Here is a 16,622-nt window from a genome sequence, read left to right on the forward strand (position 1 = left end):
CCATGGAAGCCACGGCGGCGGAGGCCGTTCTGGTTCACCCATCCTTGTTCGGCGGACAAGGACGCCCTGCTCGAGACGCCCTGTTCATCTGGGTAAATTGGAGAAGGCACTATACTAATGACCTCACCTACCCGAAACCTCTAATTTGCTGAGTGTTTTTCTATTTACCGAGTGCATTGTCTCGATCACTTTGCCGAGTGTTTCGCGAAAAACACTCGACAAAATAATTACACTCGACAAATAAAGACTTTGCTGAGAGGAATGCCGAGTGTTTTCTATTATACACTCGGCAACACATTTTTTCGAAAAAAATAAGAAGAAGAAAAATGAAAAAAAATACTTTCCCGAGTGCCCCCTTCTGGACACTCGGCAAACAAAAAAAAAATCTCTTTTAACCCAGCGCCCCACCCTCAGCACCTAGCGCACCCTCCCCTTCTCCTCCGCACCCACCCGGCCCCCAGCGCCCCCTCCCTTTCCCCCCAGCACCCGGCCTCCCTGCCACCGCCGCCGCCGCCGGTGGGTCACCGCCGGCGCCCGTCCCCCTCCTCTCCCTCTCTTCCCCGGCGACGGCAGCCCCCTCCTCTTCCTCTCTTCCCCAGATCCGGCGGCGGGAGGCAGCTCGGGCGTCTCCGGTGGTGGCGTGGTGGCGGCGGCCGGTGGTGGCTGGTGGCGACGGCCGTGAAGCCGGGAAGCGGAGGGCGTGAAGCTGGACCGCTATGCAGGGGAAGGGCGCCGCCGAGGAGCCTGATGGCGGCCGGTGGTTTTTTCTATTTTTTGCAAAAAAATGTTTGCCAAGTGTATTTTGGGCACTCGACAAATTTCCGACGAGTGTCTGGAAAAAAAAGGAGTATGTTTGCTGTTATAAACTTTTCCGAGTCGCAAAGCGTTTTTGTGTTTTGCCGAGTGCTCCTGTCACTCGGCAAAGTTCCTGCTTCGTAGTCGGCAGCTCCTGGTTCCCTAGTGACTAGGACAGGCTCTTGCCAAGAAGCTTTAGAAACAAGATCTTAGCCATTCATTTTTTTTCCCAACGGAAAGATAAGTGGCATAGATGGAGCGGATGCAGATGCCAGACAGAAGGCGACATCTGACACACCCCAATTAATTGGCACCAGCTGGTAATCAGGATAACCCCGAGCCTACCATTGGACAATTGTCCGGCCACGTAGCCGGCAACGCAGCAATGTTGACGCCCTGGAGCAATAATGTTGTATTTCACAACCTCTGTTGACGCGCTTCTCTGCACACACCATTCTACACACCGCGTTCTCAGAGCTCTGCAGCCATGTTAGGGAGCTTAGCTGGATCGCTCACTTCCGCCGTCGTTGGCATCGCGAAAGATAAGTTAGCGGCCGCCATCGTGGAGCAGGCCAATTCGCTGTGGAACTTCGGCGACGACCTGGAGGACATGAACTCGATGCTAGAGACCATCTCAGCGGCGCTCCAGGATGCTGAGAGGCGGTCGGCCAAGGAGAAGTTGGTGCAGCTGTGGCTCAAGCAGCTCAAGCATGCTGCCTTAGAAATTGCCGACATGCTCGAAGACTACCAAGACAATAGCGAGCGGTTAACTGCAAAGGTGCGTGGTTATACATGCTAGGATCTATCTTCAATTCCTTTGAAACCAATCGCATCCCTCCTGGGGAGAACTAATTAATTATGAATTTGACACTTATTATCAATTATTGAGTTTCCTCCTATAATTGATTTTGTGTCAAAGAAATATACCTTCTTTTTTAGCAAGGTTTATTTTTTCCCCTTTGCACTGCTCAGGGCCTACACTTGGGCTCGGTTTCATATACCTGATGATGTTGTTGTATAACAGCTCAACACCTACAGGCTACTGGGAGATGTAAGCTTGTAAATCCGGTTCGGGCATCAGCCAGACTCATGCCCAGGTGGAAATAAAAGGCCATCCTTCTGGTACCGGCCTCGATACCGCCAGTAGCAGTTAATATTGGTCATCTCAGCTAACATACAGACCTCTTAAAATTGAAATAATCTATCCGATTAGCCAGTTCCTACTCAGTTTGTGGTTCAATTTCCATGTAAGTTCATATGATCTGAAGCCTCCTTGCTTAGTGTAGATTCCAACTGAGAATAAATGAAATTCTTGCAGAAGCCAGGAGTGCTTTCATGGATGAAGAGCATGAGAGAAGAGCTGAGGAAAATCAACAAGGACTTTCGGGATTTTAATTTCTCAGAGAGTGGCACTTGCACATCTCTTGAGCGACATGACGAGGATCGTGAAACATCATCACGTTTGCCTGAAGAACCAATTGGGAGGAATAGAGAAAAGCAGGAAATCATCAACCTCTTATCCGCAGGTACCAAGAATGATGAGACTGTGATTGTTTCCATCCATGGCCTTGGAGGTATAGGCAAGAGTACTTTGGCACAACTAATTTACAATGATGCACAATTCAAGAAGTATGACCATCGTATATGGGTTTATGTGTCCCGGGATTTCAGTCTAAAGAAAATTGGAAGCTCTATAATTTCTCTAATACCAATAGAAGGAGGCCAGCAGAATAGGGATACACTGGAAGCCATAAATCAGTGCCTAGATAACCTACTCCGTGGCAAGAAGGTTCTTATTGTTTTAGATGACTTATGGGAGGAAAAGGACACTGTGTTGGGGAAACTGAGGAGTATGCTTCAGGTGGGCAAGGGCACTACCATAGATGTCATAGTAACCACGCGCAAGGAAGACATTGCAAGGAAAGTTTCTACATGTACACCATACAAGCTGCAGCCTTTAAATGATTATACATGCTGGGAAATAATTAAGAGATATAGCAGGTTTGAAGATCAACATTACCAAGAAAGATTAGAGAAGATAGGATTGGACATTGCAAAGAAATGTGGAGGTGTGGCATTAGCAGCTCAAGCACTTGGATACATGCTACAGTCCAAAGACCTGTCCGGATGGACTGAAATAAACAACAGTGATATCTGGAATGAATCTTTTGAAGATAATGGTGGTGTGCTACCATCCTTGAAGTTGAGTTATGAAAGGATGCAACCACAGCTAAGGATATGCTTTTCTTATTGTGCCATATTCCCAAAAGGCCATAATATTGCTAAAGATGATTTGATTCACCAATGGATTTCTCTTGGTTTTATCGAGCCATCGATGGGGAAGGAATACACCAGGCAACTTTTGGGCATGTCCTTCCTTGAAGTTTCAAAGTTGCCCAAGGTAATGTTGAAGTATATATAACTACCAGAACACTACTCTCACAGATTGGTTGTTTTTGCCTACTACTAGTCATTACGACAACTCAATTGATGACATTTTACTATATATTATTTCCATGGGTAATCTTTATCCTAAATGTTAGAAAGAGTCCTAGTCCTATAAGGATTAGGTCCTGCGCCTGGATGAGTCCTGGGCCTGGCTGTTTTAGTGCCGGCCGGACTCTGTTTGTATTGGTTAAGATAGAGATACGGGGAGCAGTCCTGATCCCTTAGGTTTCCTTTCGCCTAGGATCCTCCTCCCCTATATATGTAACTGTATTGTCTCTCAATTAATCAATCTACTATTTCCACGCATCTCTATTGCTTTCATGGTATCACGAGTTTAGGGTTCTTCTCCTCAATCTCGCTTCCGCTCCAGCGCGCTGTTTTCCCGGCGCAGCCCTAGCGCGCTTCCTTCTTGGCGCTGCTCCAGCTCACCCCTCTCCCCCGGCACTGCTCCATGGCTGGCGCCACCTCTGGTGCTGCCATCGTCGACCCTGGCAAGGTCCAGAACCCCGACACCATCGCCGACGTTGCTGCGGATCTCAAGCGCGCTGAAGAACTTCCTGCTGCTGACAAGGAACGCGAGCGCGTCGCCCAGGCCCAACGCACGGCCGCCTCGCCCACGCGGCTGATGCTGATCGCGAGGCTGCCCTTGCGCAGCAAGAATGTGATGCAGCCGATGCTCGTCTGCGCGCCGCCCGCGAGGGTGCAGCGGCTGTGGCCCCATCGCCCGAGGATGACGCTGCCTCCTCCCGTGCCGCCAAAGAAGGCGCCCCCGACCCCCTCCTCGACGCAGCTCTTCTCCACCATGAAGCCGCGACCCTGCTCAATCTGCACGCCCAGGCCGTCGCCGTGCAGAACATCCAAGCTCTTGTGCCGCTCCTCCTCAACGTCCACTCCACCTTCTACGCCCGGTGGCGTGAATCCTTCATGCTCACCCTCACCAAGTTCTCCTTGGAGTGCCACGTCCTCTTCGACGATGTCGCCCCTGCCTCGCCGGATTGGGTGCGCATGAACGCCGTCGTTCGCACCTGGCTTCTCGGCACCATCAGTGACGACCTCGCCGACACGGTGTCCCAGCACAGCGTTCCTGCTCGCGTCCTCTGGCTCGCCATCAAGTCATAGTTTCTTGGGAACCGCACAACCCGCGCTCTCTACACCGACCAGGAGTTCCGGGCCTTCTCTCAGGGGGATCCTCCCATTGCTGAGTACTGCCGCCGCTACAAGAAGCTTGCTGAGGATCTTCGTGATCTTGGTGAACCCGTCTCCGACCGGACCCTCGTCCTCAACATCGTCCTAGGCCTCAACGAGCGCTTTCTCGCGCTCGGTCTTCACATCCACCGCACCAACCCCCTTCCCAGCTTCGTGCAGGTCCGCGACGATTTGGCTCTCAAGGAACTCACCATGGCCAAGGCTGCCCCCGCCACTGCTCTCGCCGCAGTGCTCGGCTCCAGCGCCTCTGGTGACCCCAAGCCACCCCCTTCACAGCAGCTGCCCCAGCGTTTCCCCCAGCAGCAGTCCAGGAGCGGCGCAGGTGGCTCCGGGGGCGGCACGGGCGGCTCGGGGGGCGGCTCCAATTCTGGACAGCAGCAGCAGCGCTGGAAGCAGGGGAAGCGCGGCGGCCAGAAGACAGGTGGCAACAACTCCAGCAACAACTCTGGAGCCGGTGCCCTCACCTCCTCCCCGGGCCAGCCTCCCTCTGGCTACAGCTACGTCAACCCTTGGACTGGCGCCATCTACATGTGGCCTGGTCAGCGCCCACCGTTTGCCCCATGTCTTCCTGCTGGGACTGCCCAGCAGCAGCCCCAAGCTCTCTTCGCCGGTTCCCCTAGCCAATGGGTGGGTTAGTGGGGGGTCCCTTCAACCTCCTATGGGCCGGTCCCTAGCTACGTCAGCACCTCCTCGACACCTCCTGGTTAGGATCAGCAGGCCCTGGTCGCCAATTTCCAGACCGTGTCGCTGCAGCAACCACAACAACATGAGTGGTACCTCGACACCGGAGCTTCTAGCCATATGACATATGACGCTGGTATATTCTCTCCCACATCTTCCTCACATCATCTACCATCCAATATTGTTGTCGGTAATGGGCATCTCATCCCTGTTATCTCTTCTAGCACTGCTCATTTGTCGCCTAACTTCCGCCTTAATAATGTCATGGTTTCTCCATCCCTTATTAAGGATTTGATCTCAGTTCGCCAGTTTACCACTGACAACAATTGCTCTATGGAATTTGACCCCTTTGGCTGCTCTGTGAAGGATCTACCCACTCGGAGCATGATCATCAGGTGTGATAGCTCCGGTCCCCTCTACCCATTGAAACTGCCTGCTTCTGCTCTCCATGCGTCCACGTCATCTCTTTGGCACCAGCGGCTTGGGCATCCGAGCCATGCAGCTCTTTCCAAATTAGCGCACTCCTCGGCTATTCCTTGTAATAAAAGTGATCGCAGTACTCTTTGTCATGCTTGTCAGTTAGGTCATCATGTTCGCCTACCTTTTCATGCTTCGTCCTCTCGTGCAACTCATCCTTTTCAATTAATACATTGTAATCTTTGGACTTCTCCCGTTGTCAGTGTCTCTGGTCACAAGTATTATCTGGCTATTTGGATGATTATTCCCATTACCTGTGGATGTTTCCCCTACAGCTCAAGTATGACACTTACTTTACGCTCACCAATTTCTTTGCCTATGTTTGCACACAGTTTGGCGCCACCGTCCAGGGCATTCAGTGCGACAATGGTCGCGAGTTCGATAATCTCCATGCCCGCACGTTCTTCCTGTCCCATGGCATCCACCTGCGCATATCCTGCCCCTACACCTCCGCCCAGAACGGTAAAGCTGAACGCATCATTCGCTCCATCAACAACGTCATCCGCACCCTGTTGATTCACGCAAGCATCCCTCCGACCTATTGGGCCGCGGCACTAGGTACTGTCACATACCTTCTCAACATCCTTCCAACCAAAACCCTCTCCTTCTCAACGCCACACTACACCTTACTAGGGTCTCCACCCTCGTATGAGCATCTTCGTGTCTTTGGTTGTAAGTGTTATCCTAACCTCGCCGCCACCGCTCCACACAAGCTTTCCCCTCATTCCTCCCTTTGTGTTTTCCTTGGCTATTCCCCACATCACAAGGGCTATCTTTGCCTTGACCGTCATTCCAACCGCGTCATTATATCGCGCCACGTGGTCTTCGACGAATCCTCCTTTCCGTTTTTGAAGGTGTCTTCTCCCCCCACGCGTGCGGTCTTTGATTTTTTGGATGACTTGACTCATCCGATTCCAGCTTCCTTCATGTTGTCACCTCCTTTGTTTTCTGCAGGTTCGCCAGCACCAGGATCCCATGCCGGCATGGCTCGGGTTGCCTCCCAACCAGTGCCTAGCCTCCTATCTGGCCCCGACTAGACGAACCCCTCGTTGGGTGGCCCGCTGCGGCTATCGCCTTCGACTGCTGATGCCACAGCCTCGCTGTCTCGCCGCCTGGCGCACACAGGAGCGCCCCTTGGCTTCCATGCAGCCCTGTCGCCCCCTTCTGGCTCCTCCCTGGCGCTAGCCCATGGGGGGCGCCCGCCTCAGGCTGCGCCTCCAGGGGGGTCGACGTCTCTGCTGCCCGCTTTCACGGTCAGGTCTACGCTTGTCGCCCCCTTGGCTCCGCGTCAACACCTGCCAGAGGGGGCACCTCTCCGGTGCTGCCACAGCCCGCGCTGCCTCCGGCCTCGTCTTCGCCACCCATCCTCACACCACCAGCCTTGCCACCTGCTGTTCCTGCTGGCGCCGTGCCCATTGATCTGGTGATCAATCAGCATGGCATGGTCACCAGGGGCAAGCGCGGCATCCGGTTCCCTACTGTCTTCGAGGCCTCAGTTTTGTCTCCAGTACCACGGAGTTATCGTGCTGCTCTCACTGATCCAAATTGGCGTGCCACCATGGAGCTAGAATACTCTGCCCTTCTCGTCAATAACACTTGGGATCTCATTCCTCGACCGCCGGGTTCTAATGTTGTGACAGGCAAGTGGATGTTCAAGCACAAATTCAAGGCTGATTGTTCCCTTGAGCGCTATAAAGCACGGTGGGTGCTCCGCGGCTTCACTCAACGGCCAGGTATTGATTTTTCAGGGACCTTCAGTCTAGTAGTCAAGCCTGCAACAATCCGTACAGTTCTCTCACTGGCTCTTTCGCGTGAGTGGCTGCTTGATGTCAACAATGCCTTTTTGCATGGGAACCTGACTGAGACAGTATATTGTGTTCAGCTGTCTGAATTTGAGGACTCTACCCATCCAGATCATGTATGTCGCCTGAACAGATCACTCTATGGCCTCAAGCAGGCACCTCGAGCTTGGTATAGCAGATTTGCTTCCCATCTTCTTAAGCTTGGGTTTGTTGAAGCCAAGCTGGACACCTCTCAGTTCATATACTGCCTCGATGACGATCTGATTTATTTGCTGCTACATGTTGATGATATAGTCCTGACCACCTCTTCGGCATCTCTCCTGAAGCGCACTATCGGCGCTCTACAGCAAGAATTCTCAATGAAGGATCTCGGTCAGTTACATCATTTCCTTGGCATGCATGTCCAGCACACCCCCTCAGGTCTCTTCCTCTCCCAACGGCAGTACATGATTGATATTCTTGAACGTGCTGGCATGAGTGATTGCAAACCTTGCACTACGCCGGTCGACGTGAATCCAAAGATTCCTGCAGATGGCGCCCCAGTGAAGGACATTACTGATTTTCGCAGCCTGGCAGGAGCACTTCAGTACCTGATTTTCACTCGCCCAGACATTGCATATGTTGTTCAGCAGGTTTGTCTACACATGCACGACTCGCGGGAACCATGTCTGGCTACCCTTAAGCGTATCCTACGCTATGTTCGCGGCACTCTTCATTTGGGACTGCTTGTACACCCCTCCTCTCAGTCCAAGCTGGTTGTCTACTTTGATGCAGATTGGGCAAATTGTCCAGACACTCGCAAGTCAACTTCTGGTTATGCCGTGTTCCTCGAGGACAATCTTGTATCATGGTCGTCCAAGTGTCAGAATATGTCTCTCGTTCTAGTGCTGAGGCTGAGTATCGGGCGGTCACCAATGCCGTTGCTGAAGCTACATGGCTTCGTCAGTTGCTGTCAGAGATGCATGTCTAACCCTGTCCAACATCAGCGAACAAAGCATGTGGAGATCGATCTTCACTTTGTTCGAGAACGTGTTGCCCTTGGTGATGTCCGTGTTCTTCATGTTCCGACGACGTCTCAGTTCACCAACGTCTTCACCAAAGGACTGTCATCTTCGGTCTTCACTGAATTTTGGTCCAGTCTCAACGTTCGCTCCACAGACGCTTCAACTGCAAGGAGGTGTTAGAAAGAGTCCTAGTCCTATAAGGATTAGGTCCTGCGCCTGGCTGTTTTAGTGTCAGCCGGACTCTATTTGTATTGGTTAAGATAGAGATACGGGGAGGAGTCCTGATCCCTTAGGTTTCCTTTCACCTAGGATCCTCCTCCCCTATATATGTAACTGTATTGTCTCTCAATTAATCAATCTACTATTTCCACGCATCTCTATTGCTTTCACTAAATTCATATAAAGTATAGATTATGGGCTGCTTGCCTAGTTGGAGGAGTCTCATGTAGCTTTGAACCACACGTGGAAACACATTTGCACATAGATGGTGGTTCACATAAGGAACCACTTGTGAAGATACCATTTTATATAGGTGGATGGGAATATTTTCTTATTTCCTATTCCATAGTGGGTTGGTATATGGAAGGATCATGCGAGAGGGGAGGTCATGGTTTTGAACTTAGGAATTTGCACGCGTGCATATTTCACATGAAGAATACACATAAAGCTGGATAGTCGGGTCAGCCCAGGTGCAAAAATGATTTTTTTCCAAATTTTTTATAGTATTTATAGTATATGTTTATATCTTGCTGCCCATTTTTCACTTGTAAAAACCCACGTTTTCACGGGCGTTTAGCTGCAGGTGCTTGCTTAAACCCCTGTGCAAAGGGGTTACCAACCGATTATACAAATGTTCGATGTAATAGTGTCAACATGTCTTTAAGTATCTAAGAAATGCTCGAAACCACCCTACATCAAAGCTCCAGCGAGGTCCTCTTTTCAGATGTGGCAGTGTGGCTAGGAAACCACAATGTGAAGTAGTGATTAGTCAGATGATTGCGTGGCATAAACTATGCACTAAACCATTGTTAAGTTGAGGTGGAGATAATTAGTGCACTAATACAATTAATTAAGTGATAAATTTGCATCAAGTAAAACATGAGGAATGAATGCCACACTTTCAAAATACTTAATGAATAAAAATAGGAAAAGTGCATTTTTCATCCCTCAAGTATTGAAAAAGTGTGGCATTCATTATTTATGTTTCATTTGGTGTAAATCAGCCCCTTAACTTACTAAACCGATGAATTTATCATCCCCACCTAAGTTTGATAATAGTTTAGTGCCATATAACATCGGTTTAGGGCATGTAATCATCTTACTAGTCGCTGCTTAGCTATGTCTAATGTTGAGTCAATTGCCATAATAGCTCGGTGTTAATCAGTTCTGTTAATTTTTCCAATAATTTTTATATGCTAGGAAATTTAGAGGATTCATTAATTTTTTATTGGTTTTATATCTTTGACTCAGCATATTACATCGCTAAGCAAGGACTAGTCAGATAATTTTGTGGCATAAACCGTCATTAGATGGCATTGGACCATTGTCAAACTTAGGTGGGATTGGTTTTCACCAAATGAAACATGAGAGATGAATGTCACAGTTTTGCGATACTTGAGGGATGAAAAATACACTTTTTCCGAAAAAACACTTTACTTTTTTAACAAATTGGCACGGGAGTCCTCTACCTGTTCATATATATATATATATATATATATATATATATATATATATATATATATATATATATATAAAGAAAGAAAGAAAAAGTGCATGTACAAAGAAGTTACAAAGCTCACAGCCTCAAAGAGAAGGGGGGCCGGGGGAGGAATTAAAAGTTACAGATTACTCATCCAATTATCGAAGGAAAGCTTCACTGTCGTTTTCTTCTCTGAAATCCAATTTCCACTTAGCCATAGACCGAACACCATTATCAAAGATAATACTGTTGCGATGACACCAAATGCACTAGCTAGCAATGATGATATCTCCCCGAAAATTGTTCTCTCAAAATTAACTCGAGCCTGAATGATCATATCTAAAAGGCCTAGGGAAAGATTCCACAATTCCCAAAAACACTCAGCACATTTGACAGAAACAACATTCAAAGAATAAGTGCATCAGATTTTCTTCACAACATGTAGAACATAGAACACATGTGTAATCATCTGGATGCATGTTCTAATATTTTCTGAGGGGGTTTCTTGTCTTCAGGCAATCCCTTAGCAAGAGCCGAAAGCAAAACTATTTGTTAGTCTATCCTTTCGCTTCTCTTAGTTTTAATAGTAATAAAGTACTTCACCAGTCCTATAACTCGTAAAATGTACAATCAAGTCCCTAAACTTCACTACAGTATGACACGAGTCATGGGGAAGAATGATGAGAGAGAAGAGGTAGTTTTGCTTGCTTCGATGTGGCGTTAAAGGCACTGGAGGTAAGTAGGTAGAGCGACGATGGTCGAAGCTCGCAGGAAATGGTAGAGTCGGGCTGGTGGTCACCACAAAGGTGCTTCATTACAAGCATGTGCATAGGACGAGCTCCTCTTCCTTCCTCAGCTACCCATCCTGGAGAGGTAGTGGTCAAGCTCGATGGGTACCTCAGCAGTGTTGACACCAGTGACTGCAGCTAGTGGCAAGCTGGTGACTGGTTGTGTAGGACCTCGCCTCCCAACTGGCTGGGATCTGATTTGTGACTCATATGGTACAATTAGCAAGTTACAATTTTGAGGACCGATAGTATGTTTTACTCTTTTAATAAGTAATATTTCTTTGGTGAAGATATGATATACAGTACATATTTACTAATAAGTAAACCAGGTATCCTCACAGTTTATACACATGTAAACTTAGGATTTAAATTTTATTAAAAAATGAAGAAATTATTAGTTGACATTTTAATGAAGTATGGTTAACTTATCATTTCAGACATCGGGAGATCATATGAAGCGGTACGCTATGCACGACCTGGTGCATGATCTGGCAACATTAATCATGGGTGATGAGTTAATTGTTTCTAATGTTGCATCGAAGAATAATAAAGCACATAGCCATAAATATTGTCGTTATGCATCGGTTACCAAATATGATCACATAGCAAGGTTATCCAATGTTTTACCCTCAAAGGTGAGGGCACTTCATTTCTCAGATAGAGGCAAGCTGGATCTCTCTTGTGGGGCATTTTCATTTGCAAAGTGCTTGCGTATTTTGGATTTTAGTGGATGCTCTGGTATACTGTTGCCAGCCTCTATTGGGCAACTGAAGCAGCTGAAGCACCTTACTGCTCCAGGAATGCAAAATGAAGTTCTCCCAGAGTTTATGACTGAGCTATCAAAACTACAGTACCTGAACCTGAATGGATCTTCTCACATTTCCGCACTACCAGAATCAATGGGCAATCTCTGGTGTCTGAAATATCTGGGTTTGTCAGGTTGTTCTCGCATAACAAAACTGCCAGGATCATTTGGTGAATTAAAATGTATGACGCATCTTGACATGTCAGGTTGTTTTGGGATAAGAGAATTGCCAGCCTCACTTGGCAATCTCACAAATTTACAGCATCTTGACATGTCACGTTGTTCTGGGATAAGAGAACTGCCAGCCTCACTTGGCAATCTCACAAATTTACAGCATCTTGAGTTATATAAATGCTCTAATGTCGAAGCGATTCCTGAATCTTTGTGTGGTCTCATGCATCTCCAGTATTTGAACTTATCATGTTGTCGTTATATCACACGGCTACCAGATGCTATAGGCAGCCTGGTCAATCTACAGTATTTAAACATGTCATGGTGTTGTGTCAGGGAATTTCCAGAGTCATTCAACAGGCTCCGTAATTTGTTGCATCTAGATTTGAGTGACTGCTATATTGAGAAAGGCTTAGCGGGAGCTCTGCATGGCCTCACCGCGTTACAATATCTGGATATGTCAGGCGTGGCGTGCACGCAGAATATTTGGATATGTGAAGATCTACCTGTAACTATGAGAAAACTCACCAATCTTAAGGATTTGAAATTAAATTCTTTCCTTGGTACCAATCTTAATTTTATAAGTACACTTACCAATTTGGAGCATCTAGACCTATCATCGAACGGATTTGAGTATCTACCAGAAAGTATTGGTAATCTCAAAAGGCTGCATACACTGAATCTCAAGAATTGCTGGATGCTCGAGTCCCTCCCAGAGAGTATAGTCTATGCAACTGGACTGAAGTCTGTACTGCTGGACGGGTGCCGACGCAAATTTATGGATCAGGCCAGTTCTTTATTGCACTATTCACTAACATTACCACTTTTTAAGGTTCGTGCTGATGACTTCAGTGCTCATAGCAATCTGCATGTGCTCGAGGGTGAAAATGTCGTCGGTGAGTTACATATAGTTTCTATTGAAAACGTACGACTTCTAGAGGAAGCACGGAGACTTAACCTTTTGACCAAACAGAATCTGTTGAGCTTGAAACTGGCTTGGACATGGAAATCGAATGCTTATCGACATCTGGAGGACAAGGATTTGTTGGGACAACTAGTGCCACCAATGAGCCTGAAGGACTTGAGTCTAGAAGGTTATAGCAGTCCGAGCTTTCCTGGTTGGCTCATGGCAATTTCTCATCATCTCCCTAATCTTACTTGTATTGAATTGAAGGATCTGCCTACATGTAGCAACCTACCACCACTTGGACAGTTACCGTACTTAGAAAGCCTACGTCTCTGTAATATACCCAATGTTTCAAAAATTGACGGGGGCATCTGCGGTGGCAAAGGAGCATTTCCCCGACTAGCACACTTCATAGTATATATTATGCAAGGATTGGAGGAGTGGAATACAACATGTCCTGGCGAAGATGGTGTGGAGGAGTTCATGTTCCGTATGCTAGATGTACTGCATGTAGCTGAATGTCCAAAGTTGAGGTTGAAACCATGCCCACCCAAATGTCGTGAGTTCGTAATATTTGATTGCGACCAAGTTATATCTTCACTGGAGAAGGTACAAACCAGCAGCGATCGCTGCAACTCTATCCCAACCACCACCAGACTGGCTATCAGCCGGACAAGACAGCACCAGAGTTTCAGGTTGTTTCACCACTTCCCTGCCCTCCAGAAGTTGAGTTTCTACTTCTGTTCAAATCTGACGAGCTTGCCGGAGGGCATACAACAACTCTCCTCCCTTCAGTCGCTCGAGTTGAGATATTGTCACAGCATATCAGCACTGCCAGAATGGCTGAGCGACATCTCCTCTCTTACAAAGCTCGTCATCAAGCGCTGTGATAGCATCAAGTCTTTGCCTGCATGTATACAGCACCTCACCAACCTCCAGCAGTTAGTTATTGATGGGAACCAGGAACTACTGCAGTGGTGCGAGTCAGAAGAGAACAAGGCTAAGCTCGCACACATTAACATGTAAGTTCACGACCACCGCATTCAAGTTTTCTAATAAAACTTATGTACTTCCTGTTTGTGATTTCCGTGAGAGTATAAGCTAGAGCTAATCAGTCGCACTTTTTTAACTTTGCAGATCGATTTATGAGTAGCTTTTGACCTTCTTAACCAAGTACCATAAAAATGCCACCAGGGAAAAAGGCAGGTCACAACCAGTTGGACTTGAATTATGTCTGTAGAAGTGCAGCTTCAGTTTTAACATACTTGCCTTCACCTATTCTCCTTCTGAAATTGCTTTTGACCCCCAGTATGTCATGTGGCTGTGAGACATTTCTGGGAAACAAGCTCAAATCATGTTGAATCAAATGATGTTCACTAGATCTCAGATACTGCAGAGCATAAAGAAGCTGTAGTGTAGTTCACTACATTTCCTCCAGAGGCCCATTAAGGCTTTCAGCACAGGCAAAACATTTGAACTCTAACTGCTTCTGTTAGTGAACTCTGTTTGGTTCTTCAAATTCTGCAATAGATTTTGTCTTCTGTTGAACTTTCCTTCCGTCCTCTTCTCTGTAATTTTTTTGTATGTTGGGCAGACAACTCTCTCTATTTCTTCTTGAATGCTTAATGCGCCAAATAAACCTAGATACTGAAGATCACATTTTATACGAAAAAAAGGGCAAGCATTCCTGCAAGTAAGAAAAACTTTTTAATATTTTATATTTACAAATAGTAGCATCTCCAAGTAAATAATGCCCATGATAACAGGCATGTTCATTGATTTGGGAGATAAGGTAATATTTACCTTCCATTAATCGAATCCACATTTATCATTAATGCACACTTGCCTGCCCCAAATATCCAATTAGACTTTGTGCAAGTTTCTAAAAAAAGTGCAAAGTAATGTTTCATCTTTATAAAGATCTCAGGGCACATTCAGCACTTGTAGAATGACTATTAAATACCTGGACTTCAGCAGTTGTCACATGCGCTTGCGGTGAGATGTTGGAAAAAGGTTCAACTTCCCAACTTTTTCTATATTTTTATGACAATAACTGACAAAAACTCAGCTGGAGAGTGTAGACTACCCTCCTGACCATGTCCAGAAAATTAGATGATGTATCCTTAGCAGAACTACCACACAAGCTTTTTAAGTATTCGCTCCTCCCGTGCTCCGTATGCATGAGAATCAACTGATTAATACGCCTCCACTAGCATGTCCTGATATATCAATGGTTGATACTTGATAGCAAAAGAGGGAAAAAGGATGCAGCAGCCAAGAACAGGGGATGTAACTCTTGCAGGCAAAGCATCGAGCAGCTGGCCTGCAGATGCCGGAGACACCAACCTTTGCCGCAATGCAGCCGCGTGCTTGCTTGGCTTCATGCGGAGCCCGGCGCGGTAAAGAACCATGTCTTCTGGTCCGCTCCGTGCACCGTGGCCGAGCGCGTCTTCGTCGTCGTCTTCGCCTCCGACCAAACTGCGGCAACCAAGCGGACGAGCGGTGGTTCGTGGGAGCTGTGGTGCCCTCCACTCTGTAACCGTTCCCGCGCCGCCTCGCAAAGGCCCGTGCTATATGTGCGGGGCTAGCACGCTGGCCCACATCGTCACTGGGCACGGCGGCGGCGGGAGGAACTCTGCTGCAGCAGCTAGGGCGTGGAGGGGACGAGCGGTGGTTCACTGGAGGGGGCAGCCGGCCACCAAACAAGCTCCTTGAAGCATTCGCTCCTCCATATGCATGATAATCAGCTGATTACTAGGCCTTCACTGAATCCAACCGCATCTCCTGATATATCAACAATCATTGCATTAAGTTGGTAGCAACAGTGGAGAAAAGGCCACAATAGCAAAGAACAGGGGATGTAAAATCGCCCAACAATCATTGCATTAGTTGAAGACGATAGTGGCTGCGCGAGATGGGCCAGAGGCCGGGGCGGCCAGGCCGTCGGGGTGCGCAGCACGTGCGAGTGCAGCCCGGCAGACCGCGAGCGTGACTGTGAGGTGAGCCGTGAGCAGCAGCTAGAAAGCACGCGAAGCAGGCTCAAATGACAGTTAGGTATAAAATTGCTTTCTTTGTTAGGTATAAAATTGCTATTCTCATTCAATTAGCCCCATTTGTTTGTATGTGATATAACTTAAGGAAGGTATTTTGGTCTAGGACTGGACGATCGGAAAACCCCTTTGGTGTTGGGCTCCGGACCGGTACCGCTTGTTCGATACTAAATGCAAGATATTTTAGTATCACGCAGCTAAACCGGTAATAAATGCTCTTTGTGCCAAAAAAATAAAAAAAAAACTTTGTGAACACCTAGAGGCTTCCACACTCACGCAAACTCGCAAATCACAAGTCATGTGATTTTCACGAGAAATATGCGCGTACATGGTGCGGGGATTCGAGGACCTTAAGCCTCACGAGAGCCTTCCTTATCATCTCACCTATATAGCGCATATGATAGACAAAAAGATACTTTCCTTTGGAAGTAACCCATGGATGGCCTTTTAGTACCAGGTCATAATCCCACCCGGTACTAAAGGTATCTTTAATATTGGGTGGTGTTATGACCCGGTTGGCTTTAATACGAGGTTGCAACATCACCCGGTACTAAAAGCTATCTTTTAGTACCAGGTGGTGTTATGACCCGGTACTTAAAGACCTCTGGGGACCCCAAAATTAGACCCGATACTAATTCCACGCGTTAGTACCAAACCAAAGTCCAGCCAGCGTCATCGACGAATGCTCACTTCTCTAGTAGTTCAGTACCCTACCTATTTTTTCTGAATCTGCCACTGTGCCTGCACTACTACAAAACGAGCTATCCATGATGGTCTATCACCAATGGT

At 47.4% G+C, this 16,622-nt stretch overlaps 1 protein-coding gene and 1 long non-coding RNA gene across 9 annotated transcripts; one reads left to right on the plus strand and one right to left on the minus strand.

Moving 5' to 3' along the window:
• Window positions 1–1,147: 1,147 nt before the first annotated feature.
• On the plus strand, window positions 1,148–14,340 carry LOC101773752 (putative disease resistance protein RGA1). Of its 7 annotated transcripts, XM_012848509.2 has the most exons (5): window positions 1,434–1,573; window positions 1,820–1,917; window positions 2,114–3,196; window positions 11,338–13,805; window positions 13,921–14,340. In XM_012848509.2, the coding sequence occupies exons 3-5, from the start codon at window positions 2,135–2,137 to the stop codon at window positions 13,934–13,936; spliced, it is 3,546 nt and encodes a 1,181-aa protein (XP_012703963.2). In that variant the 5' UTR covers window positions 1,434–1,573; window positions 1,820–1,917; window positions 2,114–2,134; the 3' UTR covers window positions 13,937–14,340. The 7 variants fall into 7 exon arrangements, with proteins under 7 accessions (XP_022685039.1, XP_022685040.1, XP_022685042.1 ...); XM_022829304.1 differs by lacking the exons at window positions 1,820–1,917; window positions 11,338–13,805; window positions 13,921–14,340 and adding exons at window positions 5,940–6,461; window positions 6,562–7,241 and having other exon boundaries at window positions 1,148–1,573; XM_022829305.1 differs by lacking the exons at window positions 1,820–1,917; window positions 11,338–13,805; window positions 13,921–14,340 and adding exons at window positions 5,940–6,165; window positions 6,562–6,768 and having other exon boundaries at window positions 1,148–1,573.
• Window positions 14,341–15,955, minus strand: LOC111258253. Of its 2 annotated transcripts, none has more exons than XR_002678899.1 (3): window positions 14,747–15,955; window positions 14,587–14,629; window positions 14,341–14,470 (listed from the first exon to the last, which is right to left on the minus strand). It is a non-coding gene; the product is annotated as an uncharacterized LOC111258253 (long non-coding RNA). The 2 variants fall into 2 exon arrangements; XR_002678898.1 differs by having other exon boundaries at window positions 14,587–14,665.
• Window positions 15,956–16,622: the final 667 nt, after the last annotated feature.

This window comes from Setaria italica, chromosome VIII (assembly GCF_000263155.2).
Source record: "Setaria italica strain Yugu1 chromosome VIII, Setaria_italica_v2.0, whole genome shotgun sequence".
In the NCBI taxonomy this organism is placed as follows: Eukaryota; Viridiplantae; Streptophyta; class Magnoliopsida; order Poales; family Poaceae; genus Setaria; species Setaria italica.